The sequence below is a fragment of the Nyctereutes procyonoides genome, unplaced genomic scaffold (assembly GCF_905146905.1).
Source record: "Nyctereutes procyonoides isolate TBG_1078 unplaced genomic scaffold, NYPRO_anot_genome, whole genome shotgun sequence".
In the NCBI taxonomy this organism is placed as follows: Eukaryota; Metazoa; Chordata; class Mammalia; order Carnivora; family Canidae; genus Nyctereutes; species Nyctereutes procyonoides.
Window position 1 is genome coordinate 26,298,986 of NW_026575030.1, and position 18,709 is coordinate 26,317,694.

Sequence of the window (18,709 nt, forward strand, 5' to 3'; positions counted from 1 at the left end):
TCTAAAGTACCTAATCACAGCCTGATACTTGGTAGGTATTTAATAGGTGGTAGTTATTATAATTTGCAAATAATGGGTAGAGGGATGGTCTGAGCAATGCATTACCATCGTATTAACTATTGCTAGATCCAGATACGTGCAGAAGAGAGTCAGCTTAGACTTCAAAGTCATTTTTTTAAAAATATTTTATTTATTTATTCATGAGAGACATACAGAGGGAGAGAGGCAGAGACCCAGGCAGAGGGAGAAGCAGGCCCCACGCAGGGAGCCCGACGTGGGACTCGATCCCGGGTCTCCAGGATCAGGCCCTGGGCTGAAGGCGGCGCCAAACCACCCAGCCACCCGGGCTGCCCCTGCCTAGTCATTTTTGTTTACTGGTTGTCAAATAAACGCCTAGTGATGTTTATAATGTGACTTAATAAAGGCCTCTGCGGGGTTTTCCAGTTCTCACTGTTAGGATTTTTTCTTGTAATAGTCCCATACTTTCCTACTTTGATGTGTCCTACCTCAGGAGAGCCCCTAGCCCTCCCCACAAGAGCCCTGCCCGGCCCTGTCCGAGATATTGTGGTCAATTCCGCGCTGACTTCTCCTCCGTCCTCCCCTGGCCGCCTCACCGGCTCGGGAGCCCTTGTCCCCTGGGAGGTATGTGAAGTGCTCTGCCAGCCTGCCCGTGAGCCTGGCCTGTTTTTTCTCGCTGCCAGTACCTCTTGGATTCCAATTCCAAACATGGTATCCGTCTGGGGTCACCCTTTCTTCCGGTGCCAAGAGAGACGCATTCCAAATGGAACACAAGTGTGCCTGCACGCCGGGCTCTGCTCACTGTGGGGGACAACGGACAGCAGGACGTGGCCACTCCGTCCCTCCTGCTCAGGCGTTCGCCCCGCGGTCCTCTCCTTGCCTCAGGACAATTTAGGTTCTTGCCCAGAGCCAAATGCGAGGACCGTCCTGAGAGACCCGGAGCCTTGCTGGAGGAAAGCGAGAGGGGAAAGGCGGCTCTAAAATCCTCCATGGAGTGTCCCGTGCTCTGCCGTTCAGTCCCCAAGCTGCCCGGAGCATTGCTCTCCGGAAAGGTGGCCCTGGGGGCCAGAAGCCAGACGTGAGAAGACCCCTGGGAGGACAGATTAATCCGTTTTTGCAAGTTTGCTCCGTGGGGACAGCCTTGGGGCCCGGAGGCTCCGAGCCCCCGAGGATGAGCGCCCACAGCAGCCCCGCAGGCCAGCCTCTGTGGCAGGGCCCCGCGTGCCTTGGCTGGAAGCGGGACCTGGAAGGGGCCGTCTTCCACCTGGCCAACTGCTTCTTGCTCCTGGGCTTCATGGGGGGCAGCGGGGTGTATGGATGCTTCTACCTCTTTGGCTTCCTGGGCACAGGCTTCGTGTGCTGCGTGATGTGGGGCTGGTTTGGTGCTTGCGGCCTGGACATCATCCTCTGGAGCTTCCTGCTGGCAGTGGCCTGCGTGCTCCAGCTGGCGCACCTGGCCTACCGCCTGCGCAAGAACACCCTCCCCGAGGAGTTCGATGTCCTCTACAAGACCCTGTGTCTACCCCTGCAGGTGCCTCTGCAGGTGTACAAGGAGATTGTTCGCTGCTGCGAGGAGCGGGTCTTGACTCTGGCCACCGAGCAGACGTACGCTGTGGAGGGCGAGACGCCCATCAACCGCCTGTCCCTGCTACTCTCTGGCCGGTAAGCTACTCTGTCGCTGCCCAGCATCCCCATGCTTCTCATTTCCTACTGTGTCCCTTTCCATTCTGAGGCCCCTTCCATTGAGGGACGGATGTGGCAAGTCAAACAAACAGAAACAGATTTTTCGAAGCAGGGGTTTGGTTCCTCTTTCTCAGCATTTCCCAAGAGGAAACAAGATCATGAGGCATCTTCTCCATTGGCAGGAAAGACTGTGTGTGCACTTGGTCTTGGGAGGTGTGGGGTGGGGGTTTCTTAAGCTGGGTCTAAAATGAGCGCACACACACGTGTATTACACGCACCAGCAGGTCATTGCGTAAGCTGCCACAGTGTCTCGGGGAGCTTTGACAAATTGAGTATTTCAATAAGGCTGGTTTTCTCCTTCTATATGGATTCAGGATTTCCTAAGGGCCAACTATGTGAAGGGAACAGCACCTGTTCCTTGCCAGGGCATCAAGGAAACAGCCCCAATTATGTTGAGGATATCCTATATAAACTCTGTGGGAAAGCCACTTTGTATACAACCAGGTGGAGAGAGAGAGAATATTCCTTGTCCACTTTTCCATTCCCATTTGTTGTGTTGAGATTCTTCCAGACCAGTGATCAAGTACTATAAATCTGAGGACCACACAGTGAGGGAAGAGTAGTGGTGCCCAGACATGTCTCACTGAGAATTTGGTGGAGATACCTAACTGACGGCAGAAATTAGCAGAAGTGGTCTTTTAGGATGGGTGACAGCAGAAATTAGCAGAAGTGGCCTTCGTAAGGATTAGAGCATGCGCCATCAGCCTATACGCGAGTGCTGGCCATTGGCTGGCATCTTCTGGACAAATACCATGGGGCTCCATGCTGTACCTTTGGTAGGCAGTTGTGGAATCTTTGAAATAATTACCCTCGTGGGACTTACATGTGGGGCTGAGCATCCAACATTAAATTACTTAACCTGATACACTTGGGCTGCTTCTGTGAAAAGCAAGCAAAGTATTTTGAGAGTTTTGTCCTCAGTTTCCTTCCCTGCTTTTTTGAGACCAGGAGAAGGTGATAGAAAAGATAGTAATCTTATCAGAGGGCTCTGATTCAAGGGGGTGGCGGGGGGCCGGCGGGGGGGAACCAGATAAGAGTACCAACCACATAGTGGGAAAACACAAAGTTTCGGAATGATAATGATGGAACTACAATGGCTACCAACAGTAACAGTGTGCGCTTGTGTCGTACTGCTGCGTAGAATCAAAAGTATTAGGTGTACATGTGATTTTGTTTGGACTCAGAGTCCCGGGTTGAATGATCCATGAGATTTTGCGGGGAGACATTTCATTTCATCTATGAATAAACTGAAGTATAAGCAAATGCAATTACTTGTAAATAAATACATGTGTAAATACAAGTACATTATGACTGTTGCCAAAATGTTTGCCACCTACAGCCATGCTTAAAATAAAGACAATTTAAGAAACGTTGTCATTCAGGAGATCCAGGATGGTGTGTGCTGCTCGGAGCTCCTCTGTTCAAAGGAGGTCACTGAGTCAGGAGGGAGAAAGGCCCACAGCATTTGTATGGTGTACATTTATGGAAGCGTATTACGACTATTGTATGATTCGACCATCTTTTTTTTATATGATGGATTTACCATGAACCTGTATCATGGTAAATGGGGGAGAGGGGCTTGCCCCCTCAGTGTGGCTTTTCCTACTACACTTGGCATCCAGAACCTGAGTCAGAAATTAGACAATTTTTTTCTTGCTTTTCAAGGTTTGGAGTAAGAGTTTTGTTATCTTTCAATGTCATCTTGTCTCAACTTTGCTCAATTGGAGCTGGGAGAAAAGGCTTCCTGTCTATGACCAGGCTCCAGTTTTAAAGGAGAATCACTGCAGCTTGGGCTGGTTATAGACCAAACACCTCCAAGCTGTGAACAAGAGCTCTGTGGGGGAGGGGTGAGGGTAGGGATAGGGGCTTCCGGTGCAGACCTCCCCATTATCATGTGCAGACTCTTATCTGGAGCCCTTTGCTGAAACCTCAGATGCCCTTCCTGTTTTAATACATGCGACTAGTCCCTCTTAGGACTCAGAAAGGCCAAGTGACTTCCCCAAAGTTTATCACCCGGTTAAGCTGGGCTTACTGTTGGTGAGCTTCTCTCATACAGAATTGTCTCTTGCACAGCCTCCTGAGCCGGCACCTCACTAAGCTCTTCATGTAGGGGGAAGTACTTGTCCAGGGGATCGAGAAGGAAGAAGAGACTTCCATGATAAAGGGCACAGTATACCAATTTCAATGGCTTCAGGGAGCCACGTGGGCTCATTAGAGATGACATTAAATGATGTCAACTCCTAGTAGTTTGCTGGAGTGATCAGACTCCTTGTCCGAGAAGCGAGTGTATCCAACCAACAGCAGCCTCGCTCTCACTTGTCGTGTCTCTTCCTGTGTATGAGAAGCTTTTTCTTGAGATGTTGCTCCCCTTTTATGGTGACACAAGTGAGTTCATCTGTTCAATTGTTCCTTCCTTCTCCCCTTTCTCCCTCATTCCTACCTTCCTTTCTCACTTCTCCCCTTCCAAAAATATATATTTTTAAAGATTTTACTTATTTATTCATGAGAGACACAGAGAGAGGCAGAGACACAGGCAGAGGGAGAAGCAGGCTCCCCCTGGGGAGCCTGAGGCAGGACTCGATCCCCAGACTCCAGGATCACATCCTGAGCTGAAGGCAGATGCTCAACCACAGAGCCACCTAGGTGCCCCTCCCCTTCCAAATATATATATGTATATATATTTTTAAAGATTATTTATGTATTTATTCATGAGAGACATACAGAGAGAGAAAGAGAGAGGCAGAGACACAGGCAGAGGGAGAAGCAGGTTCCATGCAGGGAACCCAATGTGGGACTCAATCCCAAGACTCCAGGGTCACGCTCTGGGCCGAAGGCAGGCACTCAACTGCTGAGCCACCCAGGGATCTCCTTCCAAATATATTTATTAAAAGTGAAAGGGACTAAGGATTCAGTGATTTTTTAAAATATGAAAAATACTGTTCCCACTGTCTGTCAAGAAAATCAATAATTAATGTTTGACATAGTGGTGGATCGAAGACATATTTCCAAGGAGAAATACCAAGTGTCCTGACAGCATGTACCTGGGGGAGCTAACTTTTTTGGGGGAAGTCAGACGAAACTTCCTGGAAGAAGGAACATTTAAGCTGAGACCTGAGGAGAAAGTGGAGATTGGGACGAGGTCTAGCTAGAGGGACAGACGATGTGGAGACCTTGAGGTAGGAGAAGCACGGCACTTAATTTTCTCTTGTGCCCTTTAATTACTCAGGGAAGTGCTGGCGGCTACCTCTATATGTTACCTGGTCTTGTAGGAGCAAGCTTGCTTCTGCCATCAGAGACCATGGGCTGACACATCCTTGGCTTAGCATGAGAGCCACATCCCCTTCTGTCTTCCATCTTTAGGTTGTCAGATAAAAGGCAATAGCTTATTAATCGGTGATGGTCTCTGGTAATTTGTATGCATGCATGTAGTCATCAGGAGCCAGATTTGGAGGCTAATACTCCATTTGGCCAGAGCTTTTTCACGTGGCTATACCTAGCTGCAGGGGCCACAGGGAAATGCAGTCTAGCCACGCAGCTGCAAGCCCTCCCAAAACTCTAGTACCGTGAACGAAGAGGAAGAGCAGCTATGGGTAGACAGGTGACCATACTGCATTTCCCAGCTCTCCATCTATGCCCATCCTTATCGGTTTCCCAACATCCTATTCGTTTTTCAAAAGTCAGCTCATGTCATCTTTGAGAAATCTGCCACTCGAAGGGAGCCAAGCTCTGTCCCTCCTCTAGTCTCCTGTTCCACAACAGCACACATTGACTTACAGCCAGTTATGTACATGCCTGTGATTTCCACTAAATTGTGAAATCCTTAAAGGCAAGGATCAGATCATACCCAACTCTGTTTTTCTAGACCTCCAGGAACACGGGAGGTACTCCATGCATATTTATTTACTCAGTAAAGCTCCAGGAAAAGAAAAAAAAAGGAACAATAGCTCCTTCCCAATGGACTGAGTGTGCCTCTGAGATCTTTTTATCTGCCTCCCTTTGTTTGGCAGAGACACCTCCTTTCCTGTATAACTCAACCCTTGAGAGAGGTTGAAGCTGAAACTGAGTTTTCTGGGGGGAGGAGGGAAAAGCCCTTATTGGATCCTAATAATTTTCCATTTTATTTTATTAAAAGATTTTATTTATTTATTCATGAGAGAGACAGAGAGAGAGGCAGAGACACAGGCAGAGGGAGAAGCAGGCTCCATGCAGGGAGCCCAACGTGGGACTCGATCCCGGGACTCCAGGATCACGCTCTGGGCCAAAGGCAGGCGCTAAACCACTGAGCCACCCAGGGATCCCATCATTTTCCATTTTAAAATATGGAATTTAGACTGAAGAGGATTTGGGTAGCCACTTCCCTCTTTCCACATGGTCTCTTCTCTCCTTTTGCCAGGGTTCGTGTGAGCCAGGACGGGCAGTTCCTGCACTACATCTTTCCTTACCAGTTCATGGACTCTCCCGAGTGGGAATCGCTGCAACCCTCTGAGGAGGGAGTATTTCAGGTAATATGGAGCCTGGGGCGGCACTGCCACCCAATAATATGCCCCCCTCCACTTTCCCCACTCACGTCTGTTCTTTGAAACAGCTGCCTGTGTGATGCTGGTGGTGGGAGTGCTCTCTTTCTGGGGAAAGAGTGCCTGGGCTGCTGGCAGAGGTGGGCTGGGGCAGGGAGGGACTAACCCTAATAGGCGCAGCATATCCAGAAGACCCCAGTGACCCCAGCAACCACCAAATAAAAACCCACACTCCTTAGAGAGTAACCTAAGACCGTTAGTGATATCCAGCCACATCTCCAACCTCTTCCTCCTTCACAGTTTTTGTTCATACCAGGTACACGGAATGGAACCCCCAGCACTTCCCTAAACACATCCCAATTGTCTTTGCACTGGCCATGGCTGGGCCCTACCGGACTTCTATCTGAAATGCACTTCCCCCATCTAAATGAGGCAGTGGCATCTTACTTCCTCTGAAGCCTGCCCAGATTGACCTCATCAGCCTCTATTCCCACAGCTTCGTGCTCCTGGCTGTGTGGCTTCCCATTCCTTTTACTTCTGCTGACTGGTGCACAGATTGCTCTCTGCTCTGATGCCCTGGTTTCCTTTCCCAAGCCTTTGAGGTAGAAATCTGGGCTTCCTCTCCTCTCTATTCTCAGGCTCCAAAAGACAGTACCCTGAACACAGTAGGTGTTCAATAAGGGTTTGCTGAACTGGCTTGGCAGTGGGCAGTTGGTGTCTCAGAGAACTCTATGAGGCGTTCACCAACATGCTCCAAGGCAGGGGCCTGGTTGCTTGGTCCCTGCTCTTCTCTCTGCCAATCCTTCAAACCTTGGTTCCCTGCTTTGTAGCTCTCATTTCCTGAATGGTTAGTATATGTCAGGCACTAAATATTATACTGCCTTATTGATTCTCACAACAACCCTCTGGATTGGATATTATTAATACTTCATTTAACAGATAAGGAAATTTAGGCTCTGAAACATCAAGCACTTGGCCCAAGGTCTTCAGCTAGAAAGTGGCAAAGTGAAGTTGTCTGGCTCTACTATTTCTGTTCTGTTCTTTTTTAAAATGAGCAGGTCACCAGTAGAGTGGAGTACACACACACACACACACACACACACACACACACACACACACACACCGTTACAGGGACTCCCCTGTCCAGATAGTTTGCTAGTACTGGGTTCCATGTGATTTCTACTGCTTCTATTGGGGGAGTCCCTCAAGCTAGCATATGAGCTAACCCCAGAATAGACACATGGCTGGGCCACCTGGCCGGGCCTGTTTCTGCTCCACCCTAACTCCCGGCTCTATGAGGACAGACCCTGCGAGGCAATCCCGATCCCACTGCTGGGCTACCAGCCATTGCCCTCCACTGATCATGTTCCTCTTACTCCGAACATGCACCCACCCTCTCAAACCAGCCCAGCAGTTCTCTATGAGAACTCTTTCAGGCCCCTAATAACCTCTAGGAGGGCCGAGTCAGGTCCTGAGCCAGCCAGACCAGGCTCTGTTTCTGACACTGACGCCAAGGAACAGGTGGTGGATAAGCCGGGTGTCCTCCTCTAAGCTCTGCTTAAAAGAAGGGGCTATAACCCCAGATGGCCTCTCAGCCTGGAATGTAGCTACTGTCATAGTCCTCCCATTTATATTTTTAGTGAGCACCTCCCTTGGGAGCAATGAGATCCACACGTTCGCTATTGGCTGTATAAAGTCTCATTTCCTCTTTGTAAATGTCAGGTTCACTCTGTCCTTGCCTTTTGCGATTACAGTCTTTGAGAACTAATAGGACAATCCACAGTGACTGTCTGAATCTTAATTCTCATCGTGTTTACCACCAATGAATCAATGTTCCATCATACCTCTCAGCGATCCAATTAAGTAAGAATTTATGGAGTATTCAGTACTGAGGCTCTCTCCTTAGTCACCGGGAACATAGCAGAGGAAGCATCACACAGAAATCATCATGATGTCTCCAATTTACCCTGTGCCTTACTGGACCCAAGTCCTCTTTCCATATGTTACATCATTTAATCCATTTCACCAGCCTCTGAAATGAGAATTAGAGAGAAAGGTTGTCAATACTTTACTATAGACATATGCGTCTATATGTGGGAACCAGGCAATACGCAGGTTTCCTGAAGACCTTTGAGGAAGAATTTTATAGAGGACCTGAGAAAGTGACAGTCAGTTGTTTTGCAGCATGTAAGATCTGTAGTCTTTACTTGACTCATTCATTCATTCATTCATTCATTCATTCAAGTAATGTTTACTGAGTGTTTATTATATACCAGGCACTGTTAAAGATGCTTGGGACGTATCAGTGAACAGTACAGAGGAAGTTCCCTGCCTTTGTTCAATTCGCATTCTAGTAGAGGAGATAAAAAATAAGACATAGGCATAATGAATAATTAAGTAATATGTTAAAAGATAATGAGGGCTAGTAAAAAAATAGAGTGGTATAAGGAAGGCCTAGTTGCTATTTTATTTTATTTTAATTTATTCATGAGAGACACAGGCAGAGGGAGAAGCGGGCTCTCTGTGGGGAGCCAGATGCAGGACCTGATCCCAGGACCCCAGGAACACGCCCTGAGCCAAAGGCAGATGTTCAACCACTGAGCCACCAGGTGCTCCTAGTTGCAGTTTTAAAGAAGGTGGCATAGAAGATTGTGTTGAGCAGGTGACACTTGAGCAAACATCTGGGGGAGGTGACAGTGTGAGGTCTGAGAAGCTGAGGGCAGAGCATATCAGACAGGAAGAGCCAGTGCCAAAGCCCTGTGCCAGGAGGGACTAGCATGTTTGAGGTGCAGAAAGGAGGCCAGTGTGGCTGGAACAGAGAGAGGAAGGGAAGAGAATAGCAGGAGAGTAAGTCAAAGATGGACGAGGAACCAGATCAGGTAGGGCTGGTGCATAAATTTCTTAAATAGAGCAGAAAGGATTGCCTAAGGCTTTGGATGTAGTGTGCGTGAGAGAAAGGGGACCAAAGAAGCCTCTAAGGCTTTTGGTCTGAGCAAGTGGAAAGATGGAGCTGCTATCAACTGAAATAAGGGAGCCTGCAAGTCCAATCGGTTTGGGGGGAAGAGAGGAAGTTCCTGTTTGGCTGTATTAGATTCGTGTCATCTTGGACATTGCAATGGAGATGCTGCCCAGGCAGTTGAATATCTGTCTAAAATTAAGGGATGCAGTGTGGGGCTGCGATATAGATTTGGAAGTTTTGGCACACAGGTGATATTGAAAGCCATTGGATCGGATGAGATCGCTGAGTGAGTGAGTTTAGAGAGAGAAAGGGTTTTAGAATGGAGCGATCCTGGGATACTCTAGTGTGCAGAAGCTGGAGGACAAAGGAAGCCTCAAGGAGAGGCCAGGTGATCGTCCCAGGAGAGTGGGGTACCCTGCGAGCCAAGAAGAGAAAGTGTATCATAGAGGAAGGAGAATCAGCAGGATTGACCAGGAAAACTGGCATCACGCCACAGTTTAGAGGTCACCGGTGACCACACCAGGAGCAGTGTGTGGGGCCCACTAGGGGGAAAGCCTTGTTGGTTTCCGAGATAGCAAGAGGAGAGGAGTTGGAGACACCACGTACGGGCAACTCTTTCCCTGGAGTTTTGCTGAGAAAGGGGGTAAACTAATGAGGTGGTAGCTAGCCAGAGAAGGGGGGTGAAGAAAAAGGATTCTGATCTATTCTAAGGCGGAAGAAGTTAAGATCACGTTCATAAGCATGCCCAAGGTCTTTGTGTTTGGTGTCAAGGACCCTGGTTACGTCCAGAGTGGCTCTGATGTACATCCACCTCCGAGTCAGGACTCTGATTTCTTGTTTGGGAATTACTATTAGGTGCACCTGCAGCAGGGGCCCGGCGCCCAGTGACACCTCCTCGCTGAGCTGCTAGGAACGGGCAGATTGTGAGCATTACTTTCAGCAGGTTTTGTCCTGAGGCAGGGTGCCCCGAGAGACTAAGTGATTTGTCCGATGCCACACAGCTGGTCAAGGGGGGAGGCTGGAACTTGAAGTCAGATCCCAGCCTTGATGAAGTAATTGAGGGGCCTGACTTCGGTGCTACTGAGTAGGGGGCGAGAAGCAGAGGGGAGGAAATGAGCGGAGAAAGTGGACGAGGGGTACTGCAGAAGGAGAGAGGAGGGAAGAGGAGTGGGGGTCCGGGACACGAGGCAGGAATTCAAAGCACTATGGAAGATCTCTGATAAAGGACGGTTGGAAGTCAACCTGACCTTTAGTTAGAAAATCCACATGAAGAATTGAACACCAGGCCTGGCACACAGTCACCTCCTAATAAATGTTAGCTGCCGTCACCCTCACCATCATCTCCACCGTCTCCATTCACAAACCTTCATTGTGAGCCCTGCTGGCCTTCTCATTTTTATTTTTTATTTTTTTTTAAAGATCTTATTTATTTATTCATAGAGACAGAGAGAGAGAGGCAGAGACACAGGCAGAGGGAGAAGCAGGCATCATACAGAGAGCCTGACGTGGGACTCGATCCAGGGTCTCCAGGATCACGCCCTGGGCTGCAGGCGGCGCTAAACCGCTGCGCCACCAGGGCTGCCCTGGCCTTCTCATTTTTAAAGTATTGTGGCCATGGGGCGCCTGGGTGGCTCAGTCGATTCTTCACCGTCTGACTTCACCTCAGGTCATGATCTTGGGGTCCTGGGGTCCAAGCCAGTGTCAGGCTCCCTGCTCAGCAGGGAGCCTGCTTCTTCCTCTCCCTCTGCCCACCCCCTCCACCTTGCTTGTGCTCTCTCTCTCAAATAAATAAATAAATAAATAAATAAATAAATAAATAAATAAATAAATAAAATCTTTTTAAAACAGTTTAAAAAAATACTGTGGTCAATCCTATTATTAAAAATTGTGTGATTCTACACCCTATTCCTTCACTATCTTAGGCGTGTTTCTAGTTCAACACTAGGTTTACCACTCATCATTGTTTTAAGAAGGGTTTATCAAGCACCTGCTACATGCCAGGCGCACATTACCTACCTACCCCACAAGTGTAATTTAGCTTTGCATCGTGGGTGCGTAGTGAGCGCTCAGAAATCCCTCGGTGCCTAAATAAATGGAAAGTGGGGCGCCCTCGACTCTGTGCTCTTCAAAGCACCTCTTCCTCTCCGCCCTTCTTCTGACTTTAGCCGTCACATCTCCCTGGTTATTGTCATGGCCGAGTCCAGAGCAGCTTCCTGGGCCTGAATTCCAGGCCAGGTGACGAAGCTTGGCATGCCTGGTCAGGAGCTCTCCTCTGACTGAGACACTTTCCAACTCTTCCATAATCCCTCCTGCAATATATTACCCTTCTTGATTCTCAAAACAAACTGTCATCAGCATGCCAGCCTAGCTTCAGAGCCGGAGGACGCCCCCGTTTCTCTCATGACAGACTCAGAACCTCCCTCGGCCCTGAAGGGGGTCAGCTTTGGGACCACAGAATGTGAGAGCTGAGGGGCGCCTGGGGGGCTCAGCGGTTGAGCCTCTGCCTTTGGCCCAGGGCATGATCCTGGGGCCCAGGGATCGAGTCCCACGTCAGGCTCCCAGCATGGAGCCTGCTTCTCCCTCGGCCTGTGTCTCTGCCTCTCTCTCTCTCTCTCTCTCTCTCTGTGTCTCTCATGAATAAATCAATGCAATCTCAAAAAAAAAAAAAAAAGAGAGAGAGAGAGAGAGAGAGAAATAAGAAATCTGAGAGCTGAGGAGACTGGGTGTGAAGCTGCAGCTCCAGGGAGTGAGGCCAATGAGGGGGGGGCTGGAGCCAGGGCTCGGGGCAAGGTCCCCTTCAGGATGTGACCCCCTCCAGGCCAGGCCAGGCCAGGGCACGGCTCCCACGGCTTCTTCCCCCCAAGTGCAGCTGTTTGCAGAGCCCCTGCCTGCGTCTAAGGGGGTGCTAATGAGGCCTCCGCTCTCTCCTCCGGGCCCCTCAGGTCACTCTGACGGCGGAGACCCCCTGTAGCTACATCTCCTGGCCGCGGAAAAGCCTCCACCTTCTTCTGACCAAAGAGCGGTACACCTGCCAGCTCTTCTCGGCCCTGCTGGGCTACGACATCTCCGAGAAGCTCTACGCCCTCAACGACAAGCTCTTCGCCAAGTTCGGGCTGCGCTTTGACATCCGTCTGCCCAGCCTCTACCACGTGCTGGGGCCCGCGGCCGCCGACGCCGGGCCCGAGGCCGAGAAGGCCCCCGGGGAGCCCCGGGCCCGCGGAGCGCCCCCGCCCGCGCCCCCGCCCGCGCCCCCGCCCCGCGCCGGGGCCAGGCCCGACAGCGGCCTTCTGGGGGAGGACTCCGCCAGTCTGGTGCTGGAGGATTTTGAGGAGGTGTCGGGATCAGAATCGTTCATGGATTATAGGAGTGATGGGGAGTACATGAGGTGAGGGCCGCCCCCGGGCGCCCCCCGCGGCCTCGCCAGCCCGTGTAAGTACTCGGCAGGCAGCGGCCGCCTGGGCCCCAGCCCGCCTTGCAGGGCAGCCCCCTCGGGGAGGCCTCCCATTGCAAGAGCAAAACCCCTAGGTGGAGGCCTCCCATTGCAAGGGCATAACCCCCAGTGGAGCCTGTCCCCCCCGGAGGCCTCCCATTGCAAGAGCAAAATCCCTACGTGGAGGCCTCCCATTGCCAGGGCAAAACCCCTAGGTGGAGGCCTCCCATTGCCAGGGCAAAACCTCTCCGTGGAGGCCTCCTATTGCCAGGGCAAAACCCCTACATAGAGGCCTCCCACTGCAAGGACAAAACCCCCCGTGGAGCCTGTCCCCTCAGAGGCCTCCCATTGCAAGGGCAAAACCCCCAGTAGAGCCTGTCCCCTCAGAGGCCTTCCATTGCCAGGGCAAAACCCCTACGTGGAGCCTGTCCCCTCAGAGGCCTCCCATTGCCAGGACAAAACCCTCACATGGAGCCCAGCCCCTCAGAGGCCTCCCATTGCAAGGGCAAAGCCCTCACATGGAGCCTGTCCCTTCAGAGGCCTCCCATTGCCAGGGCAAAACCCCTACATGGAGCCCGGCCCCTCAGAGGCCTCCCATTGCAAGGGCAAAACCCCGACGTGAAGCCCGTCCCCTTGGTGGCCTAACCCAACCTTGCGGGGGGAGCTCCCTCCAGGTGCATGCAAGGCATGAGGGGGATCCTTTTAAAAACGCCTTTTTTATTAAGTGTCCTCGCACTTTGGAAAGGGGGCTGGGTGACATGTTGAGCAAGCAAATGGTCACTAAATTGGTCGCCAGTGTGTGAGCAGTCAAGGCCTAGCTCGCTAGGGCTCAAGGGGAGTCCGTTTGTGGCCTGGGTCTAAAGGGGAAGAAAGCTCACACGGTTCTAACTCCTATGGGTTCAGTTTTTTCCGAGCCTAAAGGTAGCTTCTGGAAAGCAGCCGCTCTGTAGCTGGGATTGGCAACAATCTCTGTTAAAATCATATCTTTCTAAGGGGCTTGTGATACAGGCTGATGACCCCGGGAGGCAAATCGCCCACCTTACTGTCCTCTTGCCCAGTGGAGAGTACGCTTCTTGTTCAGCCAGAGGACTGGGTGCTCCTTGGTCACTCTGATCATACGGGTCACACGGCCGCCTGGTTTTCCCCCCACAAACCACACACCTGTGTGAGGTGGATGGGCACCATGTGGGAGGGCCTAACAGGAAGGGCAGGCAGGATCTGGGAGCCCTGCGTGGCTCAAGAGTTGAGCAGCTGCCTTCAGCCCAGGGGGTGATCCTGGGGTCCTGGGGTCGAGTCCCACATGGGGCTCCCTGCATGGAGCCTGCTTCTCCCTCTGCCTGTGTCTCTGCCTCTCTCTCTCTGTCTCTGTGTCTCTCATGAATAAATAAATAAATAAGATCTTTTTAAAAAAAGTTAAAAAACATAAAAAGGAAGGGCAGGATTTCCCTCACAGCTCAGGAGAATGTCCTAGAAAGGCTGTACTGAGTAGTTCTGGGAAACTGCTCTCACCTTCCCCCTGGTTGCTCTCACAGTGCTGTGACCTTCTCCTCTGGGACTCCACCCAGCCATGGTGGGGCCTGGCTTTTCCTGAGGAAAATCCCACCCACCGTTGCCAACTGGGGAGGCGATTCCAAGTGCGTGTGTGGCACAGGGGCCTAAGGGACCCATGGTCCTTTGGGAAGTGCTGACACACCTTTCAAGAAGCTAGCCCAGTGAGGAAGGTTTCCAGGGACACGAGGTGAACGAGTGAATGTCTGTAGATTTTGTCAAACAAGTCGTGTAAATGACGACAGTGGCAGGGGAGGCGAGTGATAAGAGGTGAGATGGCTTGGTTTATAGACTCGCAATCTGTCATCTCCTATAGTCCCCGGGTCCCTAGAAGCAGAGTTGGGGGGCTTCTGGACTAATTCCATGGATCTACCCAGGACCTGCGATCACGTGCTGAGTTCCCCCGTTTGCACCGGCCACTCTGATGGCGCCCTTCCCCCCGTCCCACTAGGCCCCCCATCCACACTTACGGGTTTCACGCCGCGGACCCCATCTCCGTACAGCCTACCTGCTTGTACACACTCAGCCCACGCAGCTCCTGGGGTTCTCACATTCTCCCTGTTTCCTTCTCTTTCCCTGGTTCCATTTGCTCTTCTTTCTTCCCTCTTTCTGACTTCTGTTCGGTCCTGGGCTGCCTCAGTTTGCTGCTCATAATTAGAAAAAAAGTCCTTTTCTTCTTCTTCTCAGGCAATTTCTCCTCTCTGTATTTGTTCCTTACACGTCCCCCATTTTATTGTTCATGTATTGCTCTAGTACCTTCTTTTCCTTTTTATCCCCACTTTCCTGCCTCGCTCTGTCTATTCTCCCTCCTAAACTACCCTGCACCCCCACCTCGGTCTTTAACCCATACTCTTCTGAGATCGGTACCTCTCCCTCCACCTGTAGATAAAACCACTCAAGTGAAGGGGTGAAAACGCCCAGCTGTGGGCAGCTACACATTCACTGTGTGAATCTTCCCAGACATCAGGAGGCAGCATGATAAACAAGAAAGAGGGCCAGACTGGGTGCTGCAGTCCTGCCTTCTACATCTGGGTCTGCTATTTTTTTGCAAACCACACAACCTCGCCAAATCTCACTTTCTTCGTTTGAGTGTGTTGGACCAACTGGCCCCCAAAGGTCTCCTTGGGTTTATGTAAGAAGGCAATGGATGAGTTGTTCTGAAGAGGAAAAGAAAAAGCACAGTCAGTAGTATTATGGGCGCAGGCTCCAGGGCATCCAAGTGTCCTCCAGCAAGAACCATCTGCCATATTTTGCTATAATTTCTCTTTTGACTCAGGGCTGTCCTCCTCCTTGCTGAATGGAGGGTCCTACTTGACTCGAAGTCCCCTCCATGCTGTACCTGTCAAGATTCTATCACCGCCCATGTGATGACAGAGCAGATGTTCTTTGTGAAGGGAGGTCACCACTCAATCTCGAAGCTCCTCTGCCCTTAAGACTATCATATGAAATACCCCTTTGCAAATGCAGCTTTTTGTGAACCTCAAGGGGAGAAAAGAGCTAATATCACTCCATTTCTAAAGTATTAGCACTGGCGATATAAAGAGAGTAGTTTTTAAACATTTGATTATTTAGGTAATAGAAAGGGAAAAACATATACTTCCAAACCACAGAGTTTTGGGAACGACTTGAAAACCTGATCAAGTTGTACAAATTTCAAATGGCTTTCAATCCAGTCTGTGATAATGGGATAATTTAAACCAGAGAGCCTTGTCTAGAATTGTGTATTTGGGTGCTTGGTTTGACTTATTTGCCATCAAAACCCTTCTAGGGTTATTACTTTAATGAGTAAGCATAGTCCCTTGCAGTGGGAGCCATTGACTCTGGTTTCCTTTATACACACAGGGCACGACTCACCCTCTGTTCCCTGGCTCTTGAGTTACCAGGATTGTTTGCTGTTCGTCCTGGCACAGCGCTTATGTAAGAGGCACGAAACTGGCTGCATCCTGCCTCATTGAGAATGACACAGCTTCAGCACTTTGACACGGGTGCTTGTTTCTCACACCGAGACCAGCTAAAAATAGTCAGGGCTTCCACTAGAACTGTCTTTGGAAGACAGAGCCTGGCTTTTCATCTGGTGGTGCCCAGAATTGAATGCTGCTTCTTTTAATGGGCAAAACAGCACTGCTGCATGATACACTCCTGCAGGGTCTTCCAGTCAGACCTCACATTAACCCGGCCTCCACTACAGGTTTTAATTACGTGGACACTCTCCACAGTGCTCCATGTGGCGTCTTATGTACAGGAGACGCTCAGTGAATGCAACTCTCTAATGAGCAATTAAGTCAGAGAACAAGTCTTGTTAGCCCAAATTAATTAAAAGCTATTTGAAATCTGGCCAGTTTTGATTATGTTTTCAAATTATTCTGAAAACTCTGTGATTCGAAAGTAGAAACCATATGATGGTGTCTTCTTCCCTATTATTTAAATAAACAAACGAGAAACAGATTACAACATGGGGGCTATTTGTGGTCAGGGAAGGAGCACAGGACCAAGGGCCAGAGAACCAATTCAACAGACATTTGAGTATCCACTATATATTTCAGGCACTGTACCCAGTAACTACATCATGAACCATCATGAGTAACAGGAGAAAGAACTGCAGGTATTTAACCTGGAAGAGATGAGCAAAAGTGATGACACCAAATTTCAAAAAGAGGGGGAATTAGAATTTGCCTTCCTTTAGTACAGTTCTCAAGGGCAGAGATGACTTAAGAGCTGAATGTTACAAGGAGAAGGGCTTTGCTCAGTGTTAATAATGGGTTGCCTCAAAGAATTGTGAGTTTCTCACCATTGGAAGACGCCAAGCAAGAAGAAGAGGAAATCTCAGAGACCTTATAAGGTGATTCAGGCTCTGAGAGAAGGATGCCCTGGGTTACTGCTGTGAAGGTGCCTTCTAACTCTGTGATGCTATGATTCCGTGCTTCCGAGGTCAGACTCTGGTTCTGTCGCTTAACCACCATAAGGAGCAGTTTCTCATCTGCAGAATGGGACTAATGGTCTCATAGAAAATTCATACCTACTCATAGGTAGACAGGTAGCCTCTGTCTCCCTTGGCAGGTTGCTGTGAGGAGTAGTTGAGATAACAAATATAAAGGTAGTTTGTAATCTGTAAAGTGCTGGATGGATGTGTAAGGAATTTCAATATCCTATTGTGTGTGGAATGGTTTGGCAATCTCCCTCTCCCTCTGTCAGAGGTACATGATTTTCCTTCCTTTTTTTTTTTAAGATCCTATTTATTTATTTATGATAAATAAACACACACACACACACACACAGAGAGAGAGAGAGAGAGAGAGAGAGAGAGAGAAAGAGAGGGAGAAGCAGGCTCTGTGCAGGGAGCCCGATGTGGGACTCGATCCCAGGTCTCCAGGATCAGGCCCTGAGCCAAAGGCAGACGCTCAACCGCTGAGTCACCCAGGCGTCCCATGATTTTCCCTCTTATTTCCCCCAGTCTGGCTTTCCAGGGGAGGCAGCAAGTGGCAGAGGCCCCTAAGAACAAAAGGGTCAGCAAAAAGGTGGTGACCCAAAGAAAACACACGTGACAAGCTCCTCAGTCCCCAAGGACCCAAGAACTGGCCAGTCCCTCACCTTGTGTCCTTTATTGGCTCAGAGGAGACAACAGTTTCACACTCCGTTCACTCCGTTCACACTCTACCCACCACGCTCTGTGTGTCTCTCTGGGGGCTCTGACGTCCATTTGTAGCTGGCAGTTTGGTTACAACTCTTCTCACAGGACCCCTGGAAAGACTCCTGGAGCAGAAAACGTGCCCTTGACGGTGGCCTGGCAGGAGCTGCCCCGGGGCCTCAGGTTCCCTGGGTGGTGGCACCACTGCCTGCCAAGGCCCTGTCCTGGGTCCGCTCAGCTGAGGCAGCCGCTCCCTCCCGGGCCTCTGGAGCCCAGCCGCCTGCCACCCATGCCCGCTCGTTGCTCTCCTACTTGTGTTCTACAGGCCTCATTTACCTACCCCCTCTTTGTAAAAATAAAAGACAGGGGCCTTATTAAACTCATCATTTTGTGGTACAGATTTTTTGGCAACTCATTCGGTAGTGCTGGACAGGAAGTTGAGTTCCATAGATTCTTCAATAGGAGGCCCCAGGAGGGGCACCTGGGTGACTCAGCGGTGGAGTGTTGCCTTTGGCTCAGGTTATGATCCCGGGGGTCCTGGGATCGAGTCCCGCATCAGGCTCCCTGTGGGGATCCTGCTTCTCCCTCTGCCTCTTTCTCTGTGTCCCTCATGAATAAATAAATAAAATCTTAAAAAAAAAAAAAAAAAAAAGGAAGTCCCAGGCGTGGATTTTTTGGCCTCTTCCCTTGTAAAACGAGAGGTTGGACTAAATAACTTCAAAGCTGGTTTATCCTAATACTCTAGCATGAAATGATTCAAAGATACGACTGGCCCTACCGTGGCAGGCATTGGGTGCAACTAACACGTTGGGAATTAGCAGAAGAAGATAAAATTGGGGGACGCCTGGGTGGCTCAGTGGTTGGCATCTACC

At 50.1% G+C, this 18,709-nt stretch overlaps 1 protein-coding gene across 6 annotated transcripts in view; it reads left to right on the forward strand.

Annotated features, from left to right (window-relative positions):
- Positions 1 to 437: 437 nt before the first annotated feature.
- Positions 438 to 18,709, forward strand: part of POPDC2 (popeye domain containing 2) — a 37,158-nt gene continuing 18,886 nt past the window's right edge. For 5 of the 6 annotated variants that reach the window (XR_008663223.1, XR_008663225.1, XR_008663224.1 and 2 more), the window contains exons 1-3: positions 438 to 1,680; positions 6,155 to 6,263; positions 12,177 to 12,663. Coding sequence is in view for 2 of the 6 variants with exons in the window: in XM_055315824.1 (XP_055171799.1) it covers positions 1,190 to 1,680; positions 6,155 to 6,263; positions 12,177 to 12,623 (1,047 nt within the window). In the remaining 4 variants the exon portion in view is untranslated. Of the gene's footprint in view, positions 1,681 to 6,154; positions 6,264 to 12,176; positions 12,664 to 16,054; positions 18,424 to 18,709 lie in introns of those variants that run through there. The other variant, XM_055315825.1, reaches the window with a different exon arrangement.